Source organism: Staurois parvus, unplaced genomic scaffold (genome assembly GCF_062004578.1).
Source record: "Staurois parvus isolate SC_StPar_1 unplaced genomic scaffold, SC_StPar_1.0 ptg000320l, whole genome shotgun sequence".
NCBI lineage: Eukaryota > Metazoa > Chordata > Amphibia > Anura > Ranidae > Staurois > Staurois parvus.
This window is the reverse complement of record NW_028318116.1, coordinates 2563968-2589559: the sequence shown is the minus strand read 5'-3', so window position 1 is coordinate 2589559 and position 25592 is coordinate 2563968. Positions and strand designations below refer to the sequence as shown.

General features: G+C 44.8%; 1 protein-coding gene across 3 annotated transcripts in view; it reads right to left on the bottom strand.

Moving 5' to 3' along the window:
• KDM2A (lysine demethylase 2A) overlaps window positions 1-25592 on the bottom strand; it is a 168880-nt gene that overhangs the window by 88281 nt on the left and 55007 nt on the right. For all 3 annotated transcript variants that reach the window (XM_089683714.1, XM_089683711.1, XM_089683712.1), the window contains 4 exons: window positions 16826-16919; window positions 12582-12735; window positions 10793-10908; window positions 5069-5195 (listed from right to left, as the gene is read on the bottom strand). In XM_089683714.1, coding sequence (XP_089539840.1) covers window positions 5069-5195; window positions 10793-10908; window positions 12582-12735; window positions 16826-16919 — 491 coding nt within the window. The remainder of the gene's footprint in view (window positions 1-5068; window positions 5196-10792; window positions 10909-12581; window positions 12736-16825; window positions 16920-25592) is intronic.

Sequence of the window (25592 nt, the reverse complement as noted above, 5' to 3'; positions counted from 1 at the left end):
CAATACAATGCAAAACATGAGGGGATCAAGGGCCCTGCTCTTTCGAGCTTTTTTTAGAAAAATGGTGCCATTTACATCCGTGTAAGCTGGAAGTGATGTAAGGTCATCGTTCCCGGGTTACTATTTAATACAGCTGAACAAAGCTGATCCAGTCTTTGTTTGGCTCTATGATCAGCCAACGGGGTATAACTACTTAAAGTGAAGTGGTTAATAAATGTGTGAACAGAAGCCCAGCCTTGCAAATCTGAGAAACAGGGGCCGGATTTGACAGAAATGTGCATTAACAGGTAAAGGGAAGAACCAAATCCTTCAGAATGTAAGCCCTAATGATAACATGATTCAACTAGCAATAGAGCAAGATGCAAGAATATCTTTGTAGGAACCTTCAGTGAATACAAGAAGGAATCCATTTTCCAAAAGGAAGCAGTAGCAGAAAAGGTAAAGTCTCAATTATTTTTGACCACATACAGTGAAGAGAAATTTCCCTGGGATGTGTTGCAGCAGAACACAAAGGAGGAAGAACAATGGATGGCAGAGACCACCCTTGGGACAAGTAGGCTTTAGGACACTGTCCTTGTTCAAAACTAGGAAAGGCTCCTTACAGGCCTTTAATTCAGAAACTCGCACTGCAGAGATGACAGAAACAAATAAAACTGGAAATAGATTACTCCATTCTTTTCGATCAGCCAGTGGATTGATAAAAAAAAAAAAATGAATGGATTCTCCCATCCACACAATTGAGGTGGATGGAAGAATCCTCTTCCAGTTCGAGGAGTTCATCATTAGATCAATTCGTCTTGAATGGACACCGCCATAGAAAATGATGAAGGGGTACAGTTTTGAATTCTATATGGTACTCCTTTAAAACCACCAACTAAACCCACTGCTCTGGGACATCTCTGACCGAGAGAAAGGCAAACTGTAAACAGATGTCCCCAACTCTTAGGAACGAAGGAGCCTCCTTCACTTTGGGTGGACTTGGTAGGTTTTGTGTTCCAAGTCTTGCTCCGAAAGGAAGGGCTGAGTTTTGGGTTTAAAGATGAAGCCTCAGGAGAACAATGAAGTGCTCTTCCTTTTGAGGAGGCAGAAGCCTCGAAGAAGGGGGTTTAGGAACCTTCCACTGTGGAAGAAGTACTTTTTCTCCTGTGACATCTTTGGTGAATTTGTTAAGTGCCTCACCAAATAGACAGACATCCTCCTTCACAGGCCATACACGTGAGGGGACATTTGTAAACAGCTTCGGCTCTCCAGGCTTTTAGTCATAAGAATCTGCGCATATGGACAGAAATGAGAGTCATTTTGGAGATCTGTGTCATGACTTATTTTAGGGTATCAAAACACAAGAGAGTATGGCAGAGGGCAGTGCCTGCAAGTGCTCTGCCAACGGTCAATCCTGAAAGATAGGAACCAGCAGGTTGTTTGTTGCCCTAGTCCAGTGGTCGGCAAGCCGCGGCTCGCGAGCCACATGCGGCTCTTTACACACTTTAATACGGCTCTTGTGTGCCGGGCGCCCGCTCCCCTCCCTCCCCTCGGGCGGCAGGGACTCTGCAGCGTGATCAAAAAAAAAAAACAGCCAGGGCAGCGCGCTCAAATGCAATGATTGGCCAGTCTCGCTGCCACTCACATCCTGATAGCCAGTGATTGGCTGTCAGGATGTGTGTAGGCGGGGCAGCGTGACGAACGTGAGAGGAGCTAGGCTCCTCTCACAGTCCGCCCTGAAGACCGGAACGGCGCGGCAACATGGCGAGAGGAACGCGCGGAGCAAAGGTAAGTGAATTGACACAGGGGGGACTTGGCTTACTACTTGCTACTTACTTACTACTACTATATGGGGGATGAATTAATATGGGGGATGAATTACTATATGGGGGATGAATTACTATGGGGAATGAATTACTATAGGGGGGATGAATTACTATAGGGGGGATGAATTACTATAGGGGGGATGAATTACTATATGGGGGATGAATTACTATATGGGGAATGAATTACTATGGGGGATGAATTACTATAGGGGGGATGAATTACTATAGGGGGGATGAATTACTATAGGGGGGATGAATTACTATATGGGGGATGAATTACTATAGGGGGGATGAATTACTATAGGGGGGATGAATTACTATATGGGGGATGAATTACTATATGGGGAATGAATTACTATAGGGGGGATGAATTACTATAGGGGGGATGAATTACTATAGGGGGGATGAATTACTATAGGGGGGATGAATTACTATATGGGGGATGAATTACTATATGGGGAATGAATTACTATATGGGGGATGAATTACTATAGGGGGGATGAATTACTATAGGGGGGATGAATTACTATAGGGGGGATGAATTACTATAGGGGGGATGAATTACTATATGGGGGATGAATTACTATAGGGGGGATGAATTACTATAGGGGGGATGAATTACTATATGGGGGATGAATTACTATATGGGGGATGAATTACTATATGGGGAATGAATTACTATATGGGGAATGAATTACTATATGGGGAATGAATTACTATATGGGGAGTGAATTACTATATGGGGGATGAATTACTATATGGGGGATTAATTACTATGGGGGATGAATTACTATATGGGGGATGAATTACTATATGGGGGATGAATTACTATATGGGGGATGAATTACTATTGGGGATGAATTACTATATGGGGGATGAATTACTATAAAAACTTATTGAAACTAAAAACAGTGTACCATCCTATGTATTTTCAGTTTTAAAAATGTGGCTCTCAAAATAAATTTCAATCGTGGTTTTGGCGAGATTTGGCTCAGTTGAAAAAAAAGGTTGCCCACCACTGCCCTAGTCCAATTACCTGCGGTCTGGGAAACAAATTGCAGCAATAGCTAGTTGAAGAACAAAGCCTGCCAGGCTAAAGAGCTTTTAAAAGCATCTCTAATTTTTCTGTCAGCAGAATTTTTAAATGGAAGAACACCTTCTATATGCACAGTATAATGTTTAAAGTGGTGTGAAACCCAAAAGCAAACATTTATTGTATTGCAGCTCACCAATTCTTAGATGTGATGGCTGCATTAGGTTTTCTTTCATTTTCACCTGGTAATCCCACCAATAAGTCTGTTGTTTTTCAACAAACCAAGCTGTCCTGCAGATGCAACAGTTAGAGGGATGAAACAAACCATTTAACACTGACAGCAGTGCTCACAATGGTCAGCTTTTAGTCATTAATGTAAATCTTGATCTCAAAAAAAAAAAAAAAAAAAAAAAAAACTGTTGCAGTAACTGCTTAAAAAGTGTTTTCTGGAGTTTGCTTTCAATTTGTTTAGTGTATCAAATCTTCTAGTGCATCTAACACTTCCCTGCCCAGACTGAGAATGTTGCTGTCCAAAGGTGTCTCCTGTTGCTCTGTCATGCAGAATGTAGGCACTCTAATGCAGGGAGTTGGTCACAGGGGGAAAAAGAGGCTACAAAGAAATCTAATGCAGCCATCACCTCTAATGATTGGTAAGCTGCAATATATTACATTTTTTTGGTTTGGGATTTAATACCACTTTAAGACTGAGGTGGCCGGGTCTACTACTGAAACAGACGTTTCAAAACACAATCCTGTTTTTCTGATAGTTTTTAACAGATAAATACATACTAATCGGGATTTCATTAGTGTAAAGTAAGTAAGAGATATATTGGTAAAGAATAAAGGGTGCCCCTGTCCATGTCACTGTTCTCTATATAGGGCTGAGGCTTTGCCCGTCATGGTGGGCATGCCCCTGAAAGGGTCTCCAGGATCTTGGTTCCATAGGCATGGATCACATCCCTGGATCTGTATTGCACCCTGAAGCCAATTAAACGCATTGCACCCAGTGCCACAGTGATTGCCCATCCAGTATCTAGTGCCAGAAGCAACATTACAGGCTGTCACCACAGCATGGTCTGGGTAAAGCTTCCAAGGTTTTAGTTTCACCGATTCGGATACACTGCTTCTGCTGTTGTTTTAAAAGACAGTGAGGAGTTTACTGAAGAATCAGAAGATAAAATAATAAAGTAGTTAAGTGAAAAGCAATTTCTCCATAAGGGAGAAGAGATCCATCACCTTAGGACACTTTTGGCACGGGGTAAGGTTAAGGGTGTGGGGGAATGCCCAAGGGGCACAGCCTCAAAATCTTGCCAGTGTCCAGTCCCCTGAAGGTATCAGCCTATAACTCAGGGTTTATGAATATCAGGCCTCTCTCCTGTACCGTTTGATTAAGGTAATGAGACACCTCCTGACTCTTTAGCCCGAGCAGCCTGAGGCAATGCCACGGCTCTGAACCTGGAGAGCACTTGGTAGCCAACTTTTACCAGCGCACAAAGGTTTGGAAAGCTCCACAATGTAGAGCCCAAAGATAACACGTCAAGCTACCCCTGCATGTCCAGTCCACTAGAGTCCAGGTACTGCACTTTAAATTCATTCTTAAGAAAGGCAGGTCTGGCCTGTAGAGGTCAACTTAAAGTGATATTAAACTTTCGTTTTTTGTTTTATTTTTTTAAATAACAAACATGTCTATACTTACCTGCTCTGTGCAATGCTTCTGCAGAGAGCAGCCCTGATTCTACTCTTCTTGGGTCCCCTGCCGGCACTCCTGGCCTCTCCTCTTCGGCGGGTGCCCCCAAGGAAAGCTACTTTCCATGGGGGCACCCATGCGAGCTTGCTCCCAAGCCACCCTGTCTGCATCCATTGACACAAAGAGAGCAGCTCGGCCCTGCTATGTCACAGCATTTGACTGACAGCAGAGGGAGCCAATGCTTCTGCTGCTATTAATCTGCTCAATGAGAAGGGAGACAGCTGCTAGAGCTGCTGCTCTTGTGCACATTGTTAGATCAGATTGGGCTCAGGTAAGAAAAAGGTGTGGGGGGGAGCTGCAGCAAAAGAAGGTTTTTCACCTTAATGCGTATAATGAATTAGGTGAAAAGCCTTAAGGTTTTAGAACCACTTTAAAGAGAGAGAATCTTGGCTGACCCAGGCAGAGTACACAGTCAGAATTACTTCTGTTTTATGTGTTTTCTTGGCATTTGTACCCATAACCAAGAAGTAAGCAGGCACTCACCTATACTCAGCGACTCCCTCTGAAAGTCCTTGGTGAGGTGTGATTGTTTGGTCATGCAGTAGACATATCTCTCCAACACATACCAGCACATCTCATAGTAGAATGGGTAGCGAAACTTTGTGGGGACCTGACAGGTAGAAAATGGTGTATTTATTAGTTGCTACAATGCAGGCCTCACGTATGCAAAAAAACTTTAAAAAAAAGGAGTTTGGCAATGCCTCCTGAAAAAAAAAAAAGTGAAATTGCTTTATTATACAGAAGGTATTTTGGTTAAGTCTCACCCACTGGATTATTACAGCTTTACAGTGTCTTTGCTGTGCTGTTTCAGTATGTAAGTGTTCATCAGAAAGAGGAATTTATTGTTAGTCAGTATGTGAAATACCAGGAAGAGGATTCTCCTGGAGTACCAATAGTGTGGTTTTGGACAATGATTATAGGAAAATGTAACCTTCAACAACAGAAGGAATAGCTTCAGAATAAATGCTACATGACACGGCAGTCTGTCAATGACTACAACACCCACCAGGTCCTAATGGGTCATACAGCCTTTGCAGACACCCATCAATAGCCAGTATTGTTTCAGCATACTGGGCATCATTAGTGCAAGGCTGGTATAGACAGTAGCTAGGCCTTCTGAATCAAAGCATTGTAAATTGGATAGAGGATTGAAATACTGCTTTGCCATGTAAAATGTCATGCAACTTAAATTACTTTCACCTTCTGGTAAGGGCAATATGAATACAATTTTCCAAGGGCATAGGTTCTCGCACTAAACGACACTCACAAAATTGACATGCAGTGCTCTGAACACAGGGCAGCCAGATGACACTTCGCCAACAAATGTGTCCATAACAGCATGGTTTTAGAGGAAGTGGTTTGCATGACATTGCCCAACATTCAACCCAAAAGACTGGTGGCATTTAGTGGCAGAAAGGAGCTATTTTGGGGCAAGCCCTGGATTAAGGCAAATATTCCAGCAAAGAAATGTTTAGTTTTTCCCAAGCATTTTTTGAAACTGAGAGTTTCAGTTTATTAACCCAGGTGCTGAGGCTTACAGTCACAGATCTGACATTTGATAATAATGACTTTTACCAAGAAAGAAGGATTTTTGACTTACCTGTAAAGTCCATATTTTGGGAGTACAGTACAGGACACAGACTGAAGTTTTGTTGATCTGTATAAGCAAAGAAAAACTAACTCCAGTGTATACTCGGGAATCTTGTGTTTATTGGCAGGTAACAGATGACAGCCACAATTGACATTTGTGGCTGTCATTTGTTACCTGTCAATAAACATAAGATTGCAGAGTATCACCGCTGTCTTGGCTTTTGTTTACTTATACAGATCTTGTGAATGAGGAGGCAGCACTGATAAAGCCACACTGTAATACTGGGAGGTAGAAGCACCTACTTTTATGTATTTGAAGTTTCATTTACCGTGTGTATAGGAAGGTACAGTCTGGTAACTGGACACTGGCAAGATTTTGAAGACATGCTCCCTGGGTGTACCCCCTATAAGTCTAACTCACTCTGAGTCCTCAGTTTTGTGGCATGCAATGCAGAGTAACACAGAAATAGAAGGGTGTCCTGTACTGTACTCCAAGATACAGATTTTACAGGTAAATCAAAGCTCTTTCTATCTTAATCATACAATACAGGATACAGGCTGAATATTCATTGACCCTGGGATATCCGCAAGCAACAAATGAAAAGAATGGGCAACAAGTAGGCAAACAGACATGCTAACAGGTCCAACAATAACAAGAGTCAACAGCCCAACTTCCAAATGCTGCTGCCAGAACCTTGCGGCAAAAGACTGGGCATCCACATGGTAGAACTTTGAAGAGGTATGAACAGAAGACTAGGCGGTGGCCTTACAAATCTGGGTAACAAAAACTTGATGTCGGAATGTCCAAACAACTATTGACCTGTTGGAACAACAGAGAAAACACGCAGGAGGAGTTTGTCTTTTTAACGTAAGCTTTGTGAATGGTTTCTTATCCATCTAGCGATGGTGAATTTTAAAAGCAAGATGCCCCTTGAGTAGTCCTGAGGAAAAGTGGAGTCCATCTACCCCATCACAGGCTGTAGCTTTGAGGTCGTCTATGGTGGCTCTGACTAAATCCAGGCAGTCAAGAGCAATTCAATTTGGAGCAAGGCAGTTGGGAAGGTCTACGTTTTCAATGAGGTGGAAGACGGATACTACCTTAAGAAGAAAGGATGGTCTTGAATGTAAGACTACTTTGTCCTTGTGAAGAAGATAGTCCCTAGTTCAGATAAACTTTTGACAGAGAGCAATCAAGAAAGCCACTTTGCAGGAGAGATCATATAAGGGAATTACCTTAATGGGTTCAAGAGATGATTTTGGCAGGGCAGAGAAAACCAGATTAAGGCCCCAAGGAAGCACAGGGTGCTGTAAGGGAGGCCTGATTTGAGAAACACCTTGAGCAAAGACGAGGGAGAGCAAGGCAAGAGGTTTTTGGAAAATAATTCACAAAGCCGCAAATTAGTCCTTTCAGAGTACCTAAAGCAGAACTAAAATCCACAAAATATATACCTCTGCTTCAACAGTCCAAGGTCCCTTGCCAGCATCTTCTCTTCATCTTTCTATGGGTGCCGGTCTTTGCCTACCTTGATTTGCTGGCGTGGGCTGACCTCACTCTCATGCAAGCGAAGAAGTACTATCATCCCGACAGACAAGCACTGTTCCGGAACATAAACTGAGCTGCAGGTAGGCAGGTAGATTTTACTTTAAAAGGGACTATACATGTCTCTTCTGTAATAAAGAGCCTGCCCGACTGAAGGTTATATCTGAGACTCTAGTTCCACTTTAAGGTCAAATTCTGGTCAAGTTCTGATTGCAGGGAGGCCAGATTGCTAGGCACAGAATAATTTCTGGGACTAAAGTGTACCAGGCAAAGAAGGATCTCCAGGTTCGATTGTAGTTTTTAGTGGCTTTTCTTGTTTTTAGCAAAGCAGGAATGACAGACTCAGCCATGCCATTAATCCCAAAGACTAAGATGCAGGATGGAACAAGGGGTGCAGGGAGAGCAGGTCTGGCCAGCTGGAAGAATACAGGGGTCATCTCCTAGCAGTCAAAGTATGTATGTGAAACAGGTTTTTCTGGGCCAGTTTGTTGCAATGAGAATCACAAGTTTCTTTTCTTGCTCTATTTTGTGGAGCAGTCAAGGCAAAATTTTCACTGTAGGAAAAGCATAGATTACCTTGATCTGAGTCAAGGAAATTATCAGCTCATCCAATGCCAGTGCAAGATGATCGTGGTCCTGGCCTCAGAGGTAACTTGTGGTGGAATCTGAAGAATATGATATCCATGTCCAGAGTACCTCACATCTGACAGATCAGGCTGAAAATGTTGGGATGAAAGGCCCATTCCCCCTGGTCCTTTGGTGAAGGCTGAGGTAATCCATTTTCCAAATCTCCACTCCTGGGATGTAGACATCAGAAATCGGTGGATAGCATTTTCCCATTCATGGGATGATCAGGCTTGCTTCCTTCAAGGCTGCAGGACTCCTAATCCCCCCTTGTTGGTTGTTGTAGCCCACAGCCATGGCACTGTCTACTTGAACCCTGATGGGGTATCCTTGTATCAGGGGGGTCCAGTGGAGAAGAGCCATCCTTATTTCTCTGAGCTCCAGGATGTTGATGGAGAGCTTAGCTTCCTTTAATGACCATGTTCTCTGATGAAAAATTGGAACCCTCTGCCCCAGCCTGAAAGACTGGTATCTGTCTTTATCACCTTCCAGTAATATGGCAGAAATTACTTCCCCATAGTCAAGGCAGGGCAAATGCCTTGCTTGGCTGGGTAGGAACATGAGTAGGTTGAAAGAAGAAGCAAGATGGTTCCATGCCAATAAAAAGTTGTGCTGGAGAGGCCTCAAATGAAATTGGGTGAATGGGATAGACTTATAAGCCTTAAAAGAGGATAATATGAGATGCAGAAATGTCATGGAGAATCTCAGTCCTAACCTTGAGTTCTGACAGAGAGCAATTTTATCTCTGGGAGGAAGACTTTTGTTTGGGCTGTGTCTAGGATCAGGCCCAAGTATTCTAGGCGAAGATGTTAATCACCCTACTGAAAAGCTGAAGGATGGGAATTGTACTGTGGATGTTTGCAGAAGCTGGAAGGGAGAGGCGTCCTTTAGAAGAGGGTCGTATAGATAACCTGTTACCTGGATACCCCGAGTTCTTAGAAAGTCAAGAAGAGGTGCAAGGAACTTTATGATTAGTCTAGGAACAGAAGATAGGAAAAATGGCAGTGCAACAAGCTATAAATTATTGTATCCTAATGCAAAGGAACCACCGATGAGGTGGATAAATGACAATACACAGGTAGGCATCTTGGATGTCTACAGATGCCCAGTATTCCCTATGCCAGAAAGACAAACACTGCCCTAGCAAATTCCATGCAAAATTTTGGAGTTTTAAAAATATCTGTTTAGGGATTCTAGGTTCAAGATAAGACAAATACCCATTGGGCTTTGGTACCATGAACAGATTTGAATAGAATCCTCTGAACAGGTCTTCTAGAGGTAATGGCATAACGGTTTCCTGGGACAAGAGATTGTTCAGGGCATTTTACAAATCCAGACAGTCCTTTGGCAAATTTTGGCTGACTTAAGTGATATGTAGAGTTTTTAACACTTTTTTTTTTACCCATTTAAAATAACAGATTGAACCCACAGGTCTGGGACACCTGTGAACCAGAGATTGGCAAACTGTTTTATAAAAAAAAAGGCTCTAGGCAGAAGTAGCGGTAAAGTAAATGACCTGTGGTGTGATGCAACTGGTCATTTATTTATTTATTTATTTATCGTGTTTATATAGCGCCAAAGGGTTTGCTCAGCGCTGTACAATGGGGGGGGACAATACATGAAACAGAACAGTAACATCAAACAGTACACAAGGGGTTAGAGGGCCCTACTCTTTCGAGCTTACAATCTAGGAATCTCATCCACCTGAGATTAAGCTCGGAGTGGGTTGAATTTTGGTGCCAGTGAATGAATGAATGCATTCCAAACACAGACTCGGTTTTTTGATAAATAAAATGTATAGTGTTCTGAATTGTGGGGCTACAGTAATGATTAATGATACAGGCTGACCCTGCTTTACCTGTCTATGACTCTGGTCTCTATATACATTCCAGGCTTCATCTGTCACAGTGGGAATACCTCTGAAAAGGTCTTCAGGTTCTGGGTTACATAGGAGTGGATGGCAGCACTGGACCTGTATAGCAACTAACGACATATGTTGCACGAAATGCCGAGGTGAGTGTCGACGCAGGATCTATTGCTTGCATAAATATTACAGGCCATACCAACGGCATGGGCTCTGGGTATGTTTCCCGAGGTTATACCAATGCTGCACCAAACCAAAGCACAGTGAAAAGTTTATTGAAAAACTTTCAAGAAAAATAATAAACTAAGGTAATTTAAGCTAAGAGTGCTTTCTCCAGAAGAGGTCCATCACCTTAGGAAACTTGCAAAAAAAACAAAAAAACCCTAATGAATATGAATATTCAGTATGTGTCCTGTATTGTACGAAGATAAAATTTCTCCTTTAAGGAAGGTTTATTGCTTGTTGCAAATATAAAATTCTACTGCCATCATCCCAGTGCATGGAAAAAAAAAAAATGAAAACGGAGAGGAAGGATCTGATTGGTTACTATGGCAACTCAGACCCAGAAATGACAAAGCCTTCTACTCACCCTTGTTCTGTCTTCAACGTTGTATATCCGAAGCTGCATGGGGATGTTGAAACTATGTAGAAAATTCCCTCCAAAAACCAGAGTATCTTGAGGAGTGTATACTGCATGGATCCAACCTGTAAAAGCATAATCAAAAGTCTGAAATGTGGAAAAGTTATCCACATTACATTTGTTCTGTATACTGGTGCACTTATGCCAGTGACAAGCATGTAAGGGATTCACTGAGTCCTGCAGATGTTTACATGCTTTAAATACAGATAAACATCTGCAGGACTCGGTGAATCTCATACATAAGTGCACCAGTCATGTCTCTACACAAAAGTTTAATGGTAACTTTACTTTTGTATGAGCAGCAGAACCGAGCAGATTGCACATATGGTTTCTTCTAACAGCTATCTGTGACGATGGCTGCGACAGTTGCATATTTCAGGACACAAATAAGACATAGGCTGTAAACACTGCTATAAAAATTGATAGATTGAGCCTGTAAAATCTTAATCTTGTCTGTATATGAGGCATGTACTTTCTATTTACACTCACGGGCCACTTTATTAGGTACACCTGTTCAATTGCTTGGTAACACAAATTGCTAATCACCCAATCACATGGCAGCAACTTAATGCATTTAGGCATCTAGACATGGTGAAGATGACTTTCTGAAATTCAAACTGAGCATCAGAATGGGGAAGAAAGGGGATTTAAGGGACTCTGAAGGTGGCATGGTTGTTTGTATGTACCTGATGGGATGGTCCGAGTATTTCAAAAACTGCTGATCTGCTAGGATTTTCACGCACAACCATCTCTAGAGTTTACAGAGAATGGTCCGAAAAAGAGAAAATATCCAGTGAGCGGCAGCTGTGTGGATGAAAATGCCTTCTTGATGTCAGACGAGAATGGACAGACTGGTTCGAGATGATAGAAAGGCAACAGTAACTCAGTAACCACTCGTTACAACCAAGGTATGCAGAATACCATATCTGAACACAAAACTCGTTGAATCTTGAAGCAGATTGGCTACAGCAGCAGAAGACCACACCAGGTGCCACTCCTGTCAGCTAAGAACAGGAAACAGGTTACAATTCTCACAGGCTCCCCAAATTTGGACAATAGAAGACTGGAAAAACATTGCCTGGTCTGATGAGTCTTGATTTCAGCTGTGACGATCAAATGGTAGGGTCAGAATTTGGCCTAAACAACATGAAAACATGGATCCATCCTGCCTTAATATTTTCTTGGCACGTTGGGCCCCTTATTACCAATTGAGCATCATTTAAACGCTACGGCCTACCTGAGTATTGTTGCTGACCATGTCCATTGCTTTATGACTCCAGTGTCCCCATCTTCTGATGGCTCCTTCCAGCAGGATAATGCACCATGTCAAAAAGCTCAAACCATCTCAAACTGGTTTCTTGAACAGGACAATGGAGTGGAGTTCACTGTACTCCAACGGCCTCCGCAGTCACCAGATCTCCATCCAATACAGCACCTTTGCGGTGTGGTGGAATGGGAGATTGGCATCATGGATGTGCAGCCAACAAATCTGCAGCAACTGCGTGATGCTATCATGTCAATATGGACCAATATCTCTGAGGAATGTTTCCAACATCTTGTTGAATCTATGCCATCAAGAATGAATGCAGTTCTGAAGGCAAAAGGGGGTCCAACCCACTACTAGCAAGGTGTACCTAATAAAGTGGCTGATGAGTGTACAATCAGATAAGGGGGAACACAGAGAAATAGATCTTTATCTAAATACACAGCTACCTTGGGATAACAGCACAAAAGGTACCTGAAGGAATGACAAAGGTGTAGCCTTGTTTTAATTCCACACGTTGGCATTCATTCACTTTGTCGCCCAGGAAAATATCGCCTTGTTTCCCCGACAACAGCCAATTCTCATACATTTCCAGATTTTTGTCTGTAGGAGGTATTAGCCAGAAAACCTAGAAAAGACATTATCAAATCACACACATTATGCTTCAAAGCTATCAGCATGCTACTATGCAGTCTGTGCCTAAAATGCAGAAATAGAGGTTACTGAGTGAGACTTCTTTTAAAAACTTTTTTTTACATTTAATCCCCTTACATTTCCGCCTTCTCTGTTTTTCAACAACACCTCCCACCCCAAATCAACACATTTATGACATTTGTAAAAAGAAAAATAAACTTTCCACTTGATTTTACACCTTGTGATGTCACTGACATTATCACTGGGCCTCTGTGGTTCTCTACACAATGTTGTCAGATTACTGCTGGTGGGAGGGTGCTGTGCATAGCATCCTTAACCGCTTCCCGTCCACCCTATAGCAGAAGTATTGCTATGGGGCAGCAGGGCTGTGCAAGATCACGTTAACACCACAGGTCTCTCTCCTGCCAGCAATAGCATGCTGCTGTGTATTTCTCTGCACAGCAGAGAATTACTCAGCAGCACGTTTCCCTAGTAAAACACACACAACACATTATGTAAAACCGCACACAGTTAATTAACCCTTTGATCACCCCAGATGTTAACCCCTTCCTGCCCAGTGTCATTAGTACAGTGTCAGTGCTTTTTATTAGCACTGATCACTGTATTAAGTGTCACTGGGGATGTCAGTAGCAGTTAGTCAGTTCCCACCCCAGTGTCAGAATGCCCGCTGCAGTCCTGCTATAAGTCACTAATCGCCGCCATTACTAGTATAAAAAGCAAAGACATGGAGCAGAATACATTTTGGCGTACATTTATGACAAAATTTGATTATTTATTTACTAGATATATTTTATAGCAAAAAAGTAAAAAATGTTTTTTTTTTCAAAATTGTCAGTCTTTTTTTGTTTATAGCACAAAAAAATAAAAACTGCAGAGGTGATTAAAGAACACCAAAAAAAGCTCTATTTGTGGGAAAGAAAAAGGCATAAATTTCATGTACAGCATTACATGACCGCGCAATTGTTAGTAACGCAGAGTCGTATCGCAAAAAATGGCCTAGTCAGGAAGGAGGGTAAATCCTGTGGACGGCAAGTGGTTAAAATATCACAGTAAACTGCCCCAGTACTCTGAAGAACCCTCAACCCCGATGTAAGCAGTGGGCTACACTTCTCTTGGGAGAACTGACAAAAATATCAAAATGCCTTGATGGATAGATGTCAGTCTGGAGCAGTGGGCATTCCTAGACAGCCTGCGTTTGCATGCAAACCTCCTTGGGTAATGCCCAAACGTAAAGCTGAGCCTTCATGAATGAAGATCCAAAGTCCAAAGAACTAAGGGAAGGCTAGGGACAGTAAAGCTAAAAAGGAAAGGGCTAGATAATGCTGGTCATCCTCCAGCCATTAAGTAGGCTCTACCTGGCCTCCTGACGCATTTAATGCACACTCTAAGAAGCTCACAGTGTGCAGTGAAATCAGAGTAAGCACGTTCAGTACAGGACAGGAGCCTACACAATTGTGCTAGACTTAAAAGTCTGTAATTAAAGTCTAAAATTAAAGTTTTTTTTAATAATTCTGTCACGGAGTGCCCGTGCCTTCCCCACCCCCCTTTGCCTGTCCCTTCACCCCTCCCTCCCCCCTTGCGGATTCTTTGCGTCCTGCCAGCCTACATCAAAGGGCTGTGCAGGATGGGAGGAAATGCCCCTGTGGTGCAGGTAGCACCTTACCTGCAAAGGGTGGCAAAGGGTTGTCTGCCGCAGCTGTTCCGTTGGGGGGACCGGGTGGGAACTGGGCCTCCGCAGCCATCTCTGCTGAGTACTCTTCAGGAGACTCCCCCAAAGGTCAGAAAAATCCCAGGCACAGACCCTGCACAGCCAAGACCCTGCAAGCCTGCTGTGTCCCTACCGGCTGATTGCTGGGTCCCTGGGAAGCCGCCCGTCTGCTGATTGCTGGGCCCCTGGGAAGCCGCCCTGTCTGCTGATCGCTGAGCCCCTGGGAAGCCGCCCTGTCTGCTGATCGCTGGGCCCCTGGGAAGCCGCCCTGTCTGCTGATTGCTGGGCCCCTGGGAAGCCGCCCTGTCTGCTGATTGCTGGGCCCCTGGGAAGCCGCCCTGTCTGCTGATCGCTGAGCCCCTGGGAAGCCGCCCTGTCTGCTGATCGCTGGGCCCCTGGGAAGCCGCCCTGTCTGCTGATTGCTGGGCCCCTGGGAAGCCGCCCTGTCTGCTGATTGCTGGGCCCCTGGGAAGCCGCCCTGTCTGCTGATTGCTGGGCCCCTGGGAAGCCGCCCTGTCTGCTGATCGCTGGGCCCCTGGGAAGCCGCCCAGTGTGCTGATCGCTGGGCCCCCTGGGAAGCCGCCCAGTGTGCTGATCGCTGGGCCCCCTGGGAAGCCGCCCAGTGTGCTGATCGCTGGGCCCCCTGGGAAGCCGCCCAGTGTGCTGATCGCTGGGCCCCCTGGGAAGCCGCCCAGTGTGCTGATCGCTGGGCCCCCTGGGAAGCCGCCCAGTGTGCTGATCGCTGGGCCCCCTGGGAAGCCGCCCGGTGTGCTGATCGCTGGGGCCCTGGGAAGCCGCCCTGTCTGCTGACCGCTTTGTCCCTGGAAGCTGCCTGCTGCTGAGTGTCCGCAAGTCGCCTACCTCCCTGGAAGCCGCCTGCTGCTGAGCATCTGCAGGACGCCTATCGTGAGTGTCCCTAAAAGCCATGAACTGTCCCTACTGTGCGCACAGACCACCCTTGTCATGAACTGTCCCTAGTGTGTGCACAGACCACCCTTGTCATTAACTGTCCCTAGTGTGCGCACAGACCACCCTTGTCATTAACTGTCCCTAGTGTGCGCACAGACCACCCTTGTCATGAACTGTCCCTAGTGTGCGCACAGACCACCCTTGTCATGAACTGTCCCTAGTGTGCGCACAGACCACCCTTGTCATGAACTGTTCCTAGTGTGTGTTCAGACCACCCGTGTCATGAACTGTCCCTAGTGTGCGTTCAGACCACCCTTGTCATGAACTGTCCCTAGTGTGCGCACAAACCACCCTTGTCATGAACTGTCCCTAGTGTGCGTTCAGACCACCCTTGTCATGAACTGTCCCTAGTGTGCGCTCAGACCACCCTTGTCATGAACTGCCCCTATTGTGTGCTCAGACTACCCTTGTTCGAACCACCCCATGGCGTGCACGGGGTATAGCTACCTGGACTGCGCCTTTGAGCGTGTGAGCCATCGCTACCTGCTGAGTCCCCGTGAGCTTGATGTCCCTAGAAAAATGGGTGAGAGCTTTGCTGAGGTCAGCCCCCCTAGTCAAGGTCCTGCTTAGTCCCCGTGAGCCTGATGTCCCTAGAAAGCTGGGTGGGAGCTGTGCTGAGGTCAGCCCCCCTAGTCAAGGTCCTGCTGAGTCCCCGTGAGCCTGATGTCCCTAAGAAAGCTGGGTGGGAGCTGTTCTGAGGTCAGCCCCCCTAATCAAGGTCCTGCTGAGGCCCCGTGAGCCTGATGTTGTCCCTAGTAAGCTGTGTGGGAGCTGTGTTGAGACCAGACCCCACAGCCAAGGTGCCACTGAGTCCCCGTGAGCCTGATGTTGTCCCCAGTAAGCTGTGTGGGAGCTGTGCTGAGGCCAGACTCCACAGCCAAAGTCCCGTTGAGTCCCCGTGAGCCTGATGTTGTCCCTAGAAAGCTGTGTGGGGGTTGTGCTGAGGTCAGACCCCATCGCCAAGGTCATGTTGAGTCCCTGTGAGCCTGCTTACCGTGGGTGTCCCTACAGGCCGCATGTTGCGGAGTGCCATGAACTGTCCTGATTGAGTGTCTTTAATAGTTCAATAAAGCTTTGTGTGTTCTGTCCTGCCTACGCTTCCGTTACAAGTTTGTTTTGACCAAGTCGGCCCACAACAAAACTATTTCCATTACTGAAAAAAAAAGTGTCTGTCCCTGGTTTACTCGTAACATCCTTTTTTTTTGGAGTACAACACAGGAAACAGAGATCCCGCTCTGCCATATCAGATTTGTGCAGACCACCCTTTTAAATCGAAAATGGTTGTGATTTAAGCCCCATTGCTGCAGGTTAAATATCTTAAAATAGGTGAAGTTTTTCTGCTTTCTTCTTTAAGAACAGCACAAACATTTGTATTAAGTAGCTTTACCTTTCCTCCTCTGAGAATGTGGTACCATACAGAGGTGCCACCAAAGTCCACATGGAAATCAGTGTAACAGCCCCGCACACTCATAAGGCAGTATCTATAAAGAGAGATAAAAGGAGACACTGTTGTATGATATCATGCAAATGCATAAAGTACCAGAATTGCATACCTAGATGGTTAAAGCATAACCCCGGCCTCAGAGCTTCCTCGACAAGTAAAACTCCCTGCACTCATTTCCCCCAGTGTGTGTGTTATACTGTTATTTGATTGTACCTGCCTTTCTCAGATATTTTGGCTGGTTATGTGATACATTGGGTTCTCTTCTTCTTGAGACTTTTTCCATCAGTGAGCGATCCTTGGAGATGCAGAGAGCAACACTGGCATACCCACCACTCTCTGAATGCATATACGGTGAATGAAGGGCACCCTGATGCCCCACTGGACGCCAGGCCCATGGCAACCTGCATTCACACTTTTGTCATCAGTCGTCTGAGTTGAGTGATGCTGGGCTTCACTCAATCTAAGTCTGATGACATATTTTGGTGGAAAAAAAGTACTGTGGGGACAGCAATGGATTAAAGGGAGTACTGCATCCCAAGCTGATATATATATATTTTTTTTTTTTTAAATACTGCTGGGGACTAACATTTATATTAAAAAACATCTGCCTCCCTCCCTTCTCTTTCCAATGTCCTCTCTCTGTTCTGCCCTATTATTATCTTGGTTGGGTTAAGAGACATGCGACTACAGGGTATAAGACTTGCCCACTTTACTTCTAAGAGGTACCTTGGTATGTTTTGCGGCTCGGTCTCTGTGTACCCCAGAAACCTAATGACTTGAGTGATCTATAGGCTCCCCTATAGGCTCCTGGGTGCATATTTAGGGGCTTGAGAAATGGATCTTCTAGCTCTAGCCAGTTTACTTCTTGCATTATGGGGTACTCACTGTTTTTGTGATCTGTAACACCCCCAAATCTGTTCACACATCTGATGTATATTGTACCAAGTATTGTTACATGTTCTTTAATGTCTCGCATTGTTACATCTCTGACTCTTCAATACAAATAAACAATTTGAACAAGAATAAAATATGGCCCACAGCTGAGCTATGGCATAGACCGGGCATGCTCAACCCGTGGCCTGCAACCTCAAACTTATGGCAACCCGCACAGCCTCCTTTGGGTGCATGCCGCTCTACTTGAATGATTGCAGGTCCTCCATATCCCGGCAGCTGTCATCCACAAGCTGCTATTGTGACTGGCTCCCCGCTCTTCTCGTTCTTTTCTAACACACAGACAAGGGAGAGGAGCCTTTAGCCAAGTGGATTACATCTATTGGCATCCATACAGGAGTTCTGAAGAGGGAGTGATGAGCTTGGTGTCATTCTGGGAGCATGTGAGTGCATTATGTGTCATTTTGTCTTAGCTTAAAGCAGAGCTCCACCCAAAAAGGGAAGTTCCGCTTTAAGGACTGGTCCCCAGTTAGGGACTGGAGCAGGGGCGGTGGCGTGGGTACCCTAAATTGACAGGTATCCGCTCCTACTTCTGCCGAGATCGCCTAGGTGATCAGAAACAGAAGTTTTCCTCACCCATCCCTCCTCGTAGTCTTCTGGGACACGTGACAAGACTACGGAACCATTCAGGAAGTGTAGCGCTACTCATGCATGCTCAGTGGGCACCTGGCTGAAGCAGCAAGCTGTCACAGCCAGGTGCCAACACTGAAGATGCCAACACCTGGAACACAGGGCAGCCAATGAAACGGGCTGCAGGGGGGTCTGGTCATCAGCTACAGTTTGTGTACCTGCTGACTTTTATGTTTTTACATTTGCACTGGAACTCCGCTTTAATAAAGAAGATTATCTGGTTAATAAAAAAAATGTGATTTTTGTGATTAAGCATCCAACGGGGATTGGGTCCATGCAAAACGATGATCCTGATTGTTTAAAATCTTCATTACGCTATTCAAAATAAAAGATTTGAAATTCTGAACAATTTAATTTCATTGTGGCCTGTGACCAGTTACCAAATCACCTAAGTGGCCTGGGCTCTTCAAAATGTTGAACATCCCTGGTTTAGACTCAAGGTACTAAATGCTCAGGTTTATTGCAGTAAAGTACAGTTACCACTTTATAGCAGGCAAAATGGTGAAATGATAAAGAGATTACGGATCATAAATTACGTCTGTTGATTTAATAAAAAAAAAAAAAAAACCTGTTGGGCCTTGTATCAATGGGCTTTAAACTTGTTTGAGAATTGCTTTACTCCCTATACAAACCTACGGGATGTCAAAAGCAACTGAAGCAGGTCAACTGCACCTGCAATGAATGCTGAATGATCTCAGAAGAATCTCAAACTGAATTCCAACACACACATTTGCTCATTGAAGTTATGTCATACTGGCCGAGAAAACATTTTTGGAGTATAACACTCATTATGAGCATTGATATATCAGTACTAGAAATAAACATTTGTACATTTATGTGTTACATGAACTGAGTTCTATGAAGCTGGAAAGATGAGACATCAAGATACAGACTATCAGTTTTGTACAAACAGTACTAAAGCCAAAGGGGCTGGGTGGGTGTCTGGTGTTAGTTTTCTGTAGAGGTGAACTAATCCTTTAACCACTTCCCGTCCGGCCCATGTAGATAAACGGCTGGACAGGAGCGCTGCCGAAGCGGGTGGACGCTTCTAAACGTCCCCCCATATCCATTGCTTGTGCGTGCTGTACGGGACCTCTGTGTGAGGTCCTGATTATGTGATCCCTGATTGGCTAATCAGTGATCACATGAATAGTAGTAATCAAGATGTCACTTGCTGATATCATTGCTTACTACTAGTGAAATCTGTGAATGATCACAGAGGTCACATGGTACAAGGCTATTCACAACAGCCTTGTACCATGTGACAAGCTGTACCCCAATCACAGCTCGCACAGTATTTCTTAATGGCTGCAGGAATGGAGAAAGGAGAAAATATTTATTTTACAGCCTTTATGGGTGTAAAAACAATCAGTGTAAAAAAAGCAAAAAAAAAAAAAACAAACAAATCTTCATCACCCTGAAGTAGTGGTGCCATTATGGTAACACTGTACTGCAAGGGTGATAGTATGTTAAAAAAATGTTTAAAAAAACCATAAATAATGATGTAAAAAAATTTTTTAAAAATGATAATTTTTGGTTATAAACTAATTTGAGTTATTATTTTTTTTTTACCAAAAAGATAGATGAATACATTTTGGACAAGATTTATGAGGAAAGATTATTTATTTGCAAAATTTTATAAGAAAAACGCTTTTTTTTTTCAAAATGTTTGGACTTTTTCATTTATATAGCAAAAAAATAAAAATCCCAGTGATGAATAAATGCCACCAAAATAAAGTTTTATCGGTCTCAAAAAAATTCATATGGGTACAGTGTTGCATGACCACGCAATTGTAATTCAAACTGTGATAGCACTGAAAGCTGAAAATTGGCCTGGACAGGAAGGGGGTGAAAGTGTCCGGACTTGAATTGGTTAATTATGAAAACACAAATTTTCAAGGTCATGACAATCACCATGGACCAGGAAGTGAGGAGCAATCTCTCTAGCAGTAAGACAAATAGTGGTAAAATGCTTTTCAAAGCGGAGTTCCACCCAGAAGAGGAAACTCTGCGTGTCTGTCTCCTCCCCCCCCCCCCACTGACACATTTGGCACTTTTTTTGGGGGGGCGGGTACCTGGTTTTGACAAGTACCCGCTCCCACTTTCAGCTCAGTTCGCCGTGGCAAACTGTGCTGGAAGTTCGGCCCCTCCCCTTCCTCCCCACAGTCTTCTGGGACACTTCACTTGAAGCCACAAGCTGTCACAGCTGGGTGCCCACAGTTGAGATGCCGGTGCCAAGGGGAGAAGAGAGAGACAAGGGACGGCGCGGGTGAGCACATCACTGGATTCTGGGACAGGTGAGTGTGTGCTTGCTGACTTTTAATAAACACAAAAACGACTGGAACTCCGCTTTAAGTATAGTAAGGGAATGCATGATCCTCTGTCAGCTCTTTATGGTTGTTTGCCTGTTGCAGATTTTTTTCTCACTTCTTGCACAGAACATAAAGTGAGAATTGCTTAACCTCCCTAGTGGTATTCCCGAGTGTAGCTCGGGGTAAAATGTCAGTACCAAAAGCGGTAACCCCGAGGGACGTACGGGCGCCAGCGGCAAATTTGAAAATTTTTAAAAATTTCTTTTTTTTCCAAACAAATTTTACATAGTAAAACGTTGCTGTTTCAACCCATTTCACATACATTTTGTCCCTAGTGCTTTGTCCTGTGACCTGCCTACATTTTGTCTGTTCTTTCTGCCTGCAAACTGAGAAACGTCCATGGCGAACAAAAAGTGTCCCTTTAGGTCAAAAGCGGGTTTAGATCAGCTAGAGAACAGCAATAGTAAATTAGAACCACTTGCAGAATTGAGTGATAATGATTCGTGTGGAAATTCGTCATCAGACACTGAAAACGAGTTTGCGAATTTGCTCAGCAATGTGCTAACTTGGCGCTCTATTTCAAATTTCAGTGTTTTTGGTTTGATTATATTATTGAATGAAATGTATTATTATTATTATATTATTATTATTTTTTATGATTACACTGTTCAACAAATTTTTATTTTTTGCCAGTTTTGGAAACAAAAGGATCCATTTCTTAATGAATTTCACATTCTGAGTTCAAATATAACAATGAAATTTGTCAATTGGCTCTAGTTTTTCTGTAAACGGAAAGTTTTCTACTATAGGCGTAATGACTACATAATGCACAATAATTATATAGATAGATGTCTTTCCACAAATATAAAGCAAGTGATATTGACTACATAACAAAGCCTAAATGGCATAATATATTGCATAGGATTACCAAGAAAAATTATAGCCATAAGCTAAGCTGAATCATTTTAATACTTAGGATTCTCACTAGTTTTGTCTTCAGTTTGTGTCGGTTTTGCTTCTCTTGGCTTTTCTCTTGTATTCGAGGAAAGGGCTATCTCTTACAACTGCACGTGACTACACGCTTCAGGTTCTTCCTCACTTGACTCAACCACAAAGGATTCTGGTGCTTTAGGAATTGGTAGCCCCATGAGGAACTGGACGTATTACCGATGGAATATTTGGATAGTGCACAGATAACTTTTTCTTCTTATTTAGCACTTTTACAATTGGAGGCACCATACAAAAGTAACAATTACTAACATGATCTGTTGGCTTTCTCCAAATCATTGGCACAGCGAAAGGCATAGATGCCTTTTTTCCATTCAACCATTGCTCCAGTGCCGTCCCACAAGAATTGCAGCATATATGTGGTGCCCAGCTCTTGTCCTGGTCTCCTATCTTGCAGCCAAAATACAAGTTGTAGGCTTTCTGTTATCCTCCTTTTTTGTGAGATAAAAGTTATTTCACCGCAGATATAGCAGAAATTATCTGCTTTATTCACACAAGTTCGAGGCATTACTGAGTAGCCTATATAAGCATAAAACGAAATGTAAAGACGCTGTCGAACTACAATCAGCTACAGATACTGCAGCTTTTATGCAGTGAAGTGATGCAATTAAAGGTTAATATTGCATCATCTCAGTATACATGCAATTTTCTATTGGTCACCAGTATCAATTGCGCAATATGCAGCTGAAGTTGCATCATAATTTTGAATGGCTTACGTTATTAGATGGGTGAATATATCATGGAAACTAGAGCCAATCAACATTTTTTAGGGTCATTTTCATTTTCAGCACCCCAAAATTATGTAAGATTAGCTAATTTTATGCCCAAAACTTTTTACGTGTTGAACAGTGTTATTTATTAAATTATAATTTATGATTTCGTGTTTCAAATTTTATCATACCCGGGATGTTTAATAGACTCTTGTTCGGACAGATTTCAGTGCGTTATTCCTAAAAATTACAGCCTACAATACAAAAACTACATATTTCCATGCAAAATAATGGTACCGCTTTCAGCACCAAAAATCTAAAATAATCATCTGAAATAATCATCATAGGGAGGTTAATGGAGCCCCAAACCAGCAATACAACTTGACAAGGATTACACACTTTCCACATTCAATTATTTAAGAAAAAAAAAACAGCTTTGGGTATTAATACACTTTTGATCTTTCAAATAGGCCTGTACAATTATAAGAATGTATATTTATCCCATTATTTTGTTTTCTTACTTAGGAGTCAGTGATAACTCAGTGCCCCAGTCAACTGCCTAACCTCACCTTATATCCCAGGTTTGATATTTAACTCTGCTATCCATTCTCCGATGCATGGATGACGTTAGTGAGGTCAGTCTATGGACAGTGCAGTAAAACTGCAGACTTTAGAAGACCACTCATTTCTGACTAAAACAGAACAGCCAAGACTAAGATTGACACCAATAAAGGAGCACTATAATTCCCACTAATACCAACGATGCGGCACTATTACCAATGATGGGGCACCGACACCAATGATGGGGCACCGATCCTTTCACCGACACCAATGATGGGGCACCGATCCTCCCATCGACACCAATGATGGGGCACCGATCCTCCCACCGACACCAATGATGGGGCACCGATCCTCCCACCGACACCAATGATGGGGCACCGATCCTCCCACCGACACCAATGATGGGGCACCGATCCTCCCACCGACACCAATGATGGGGCACCGATCCTCCCACCGACACCAATGATGGGGCACCGATCCTCCCACCGACACCAATGATGGGGCACCGATCCTCCCACCGACACCAATGATGGGGCACCGATCCTCCCACCGACACCAATGATGGGGCACCGATCCTCCCACCGATACCAATGATGGGGCACCGATCCTTCCACCGATACCAATGATGAGGCACCGATCCTCCCACCGATACCAATGATGAGGCACCGATCCTCCCACCGATACCAATGATGGGGCACCGATCCTCCCACCGATACCAATGATGGGGCAAAAATCCTCCCAACGATACCAATGATGGGGCAAAAATCCTCCCACCGATACCAATAATGGGGCACTAATCCTCCCACTGACACCATCGATGGGGCACTATTCCTTCCACTAATAACAATGATGGGGCACCGATACCAATGATGGGGCACCAATCCTCCCACCAATATCAATGATAAGGGAACCAATCCTCCCACCGATACCAATGATGGGGCACCAATCCTCCCACCGACACCAATGATGGGGCACCGATCCTCCCACCGATACCAATGATGGGGCGCCGATCCTCCCACCGATACCAATGATGGGGCGCCGATCCTCCCACCGATACCAATGAGGGGGCACCGATCCTCCCACCGATACCAATGAGGGGGCACCGATCCTCCCACCGATACCAATGAGGGGGCACCGATCCTCCCACCGATACCAATGATGAGGCACCGATCCTCCCACCGATACCAATGATGGGGCACCGATCCTCCCACCGATACCAATGATGGGGCACCGATCCTCCCACCGATACCAATGATGGGGCACCAATCCTCCCACCAATATCAATGATAAGGGAACCAATCCTCCCACCGATACCAATGATGGGGCACCAATCCTCCCACCGACACCAATGATGGGGCACCGATCCTCCCACCGATACCAATGATGGGGCGCCGATCCTCCCACCGATACCAATGATGGGGCACCGATCCTCCCACCGATACCAATGATGGGGCACCGATCCTCCCACCGATACCAATGAGGGGGCACCGATCCTCCCACCGATACCAATGAGGGGGCACCGATCCTCCCACCGATACCAATGAGGGGGCACCGATCCTCCCACCGATACCAATGATGAGGCACCGATCCTCCCACCGATACCAATGATGGGGCACCAATCCTCCCACCAATATCAATGATAAGGGAACCAATCCTCCCACCGACACCAATGATGGGGCACCGATCCTCCCACCGACACCAATGATGGGGCACCGATCCTCCCACCGATACCAATGAGGGGGCACCGATCCTCCCACCGATACCAATGAGGGGGCACCGATCCTCCCACCGATACCAATGAGGGGGCACCGATCCTCCCACCGATACCAATGATGGGGCACCGATCCTCCCACCGATACCAATGATGGGGCACCGATCCTCCCACCGATACCAATGATGGGGCACCAATCCTCCCACCAATATCAATGATAAGGGAACCAATCCTCCCACCGATACCAATGATGGGGCACCAATCCTCCCACCGACACCAATGATGGGGCACCGATCCTCCCACCGATACCAATGATGAGGCACCGATCCTCCCACCGATACCAATGATGGGGCACCGATCCTCCCACCGATACCAATGATGGGGCACCGATCCTCCCACCGATACCAATGATGGGGCACCAATCCTCCCACCAATATCAATGATAAGGGAACCAATCCTCCCACCGATACCAATGATGGGGCACCAATCCTCCCACCGACACCAATGATGGGGCACCGATCCTCCCACCGATACCAATGATGGGGCGCCGATCCTCCCACCGATACCAATGATGGGGCGCCGATCCTCCCACCGATACCAATGATGGGGCACCGATCCTCCCACCGATACCAATGAGGGGGCACCGATCCTCCCACCGATACCAATGAGGGGGCACCGATCCTCCCACCGATACCAATGAGGGGGCACCGATCCTCCCACCGATACCAATGATGAGGCACCGATCCTCCCACCGATACCAATGATGGGGCACCAATCCTCCCACCAATATCAATGATAAGGGAACCAATCCTCCCACCGATACCAAT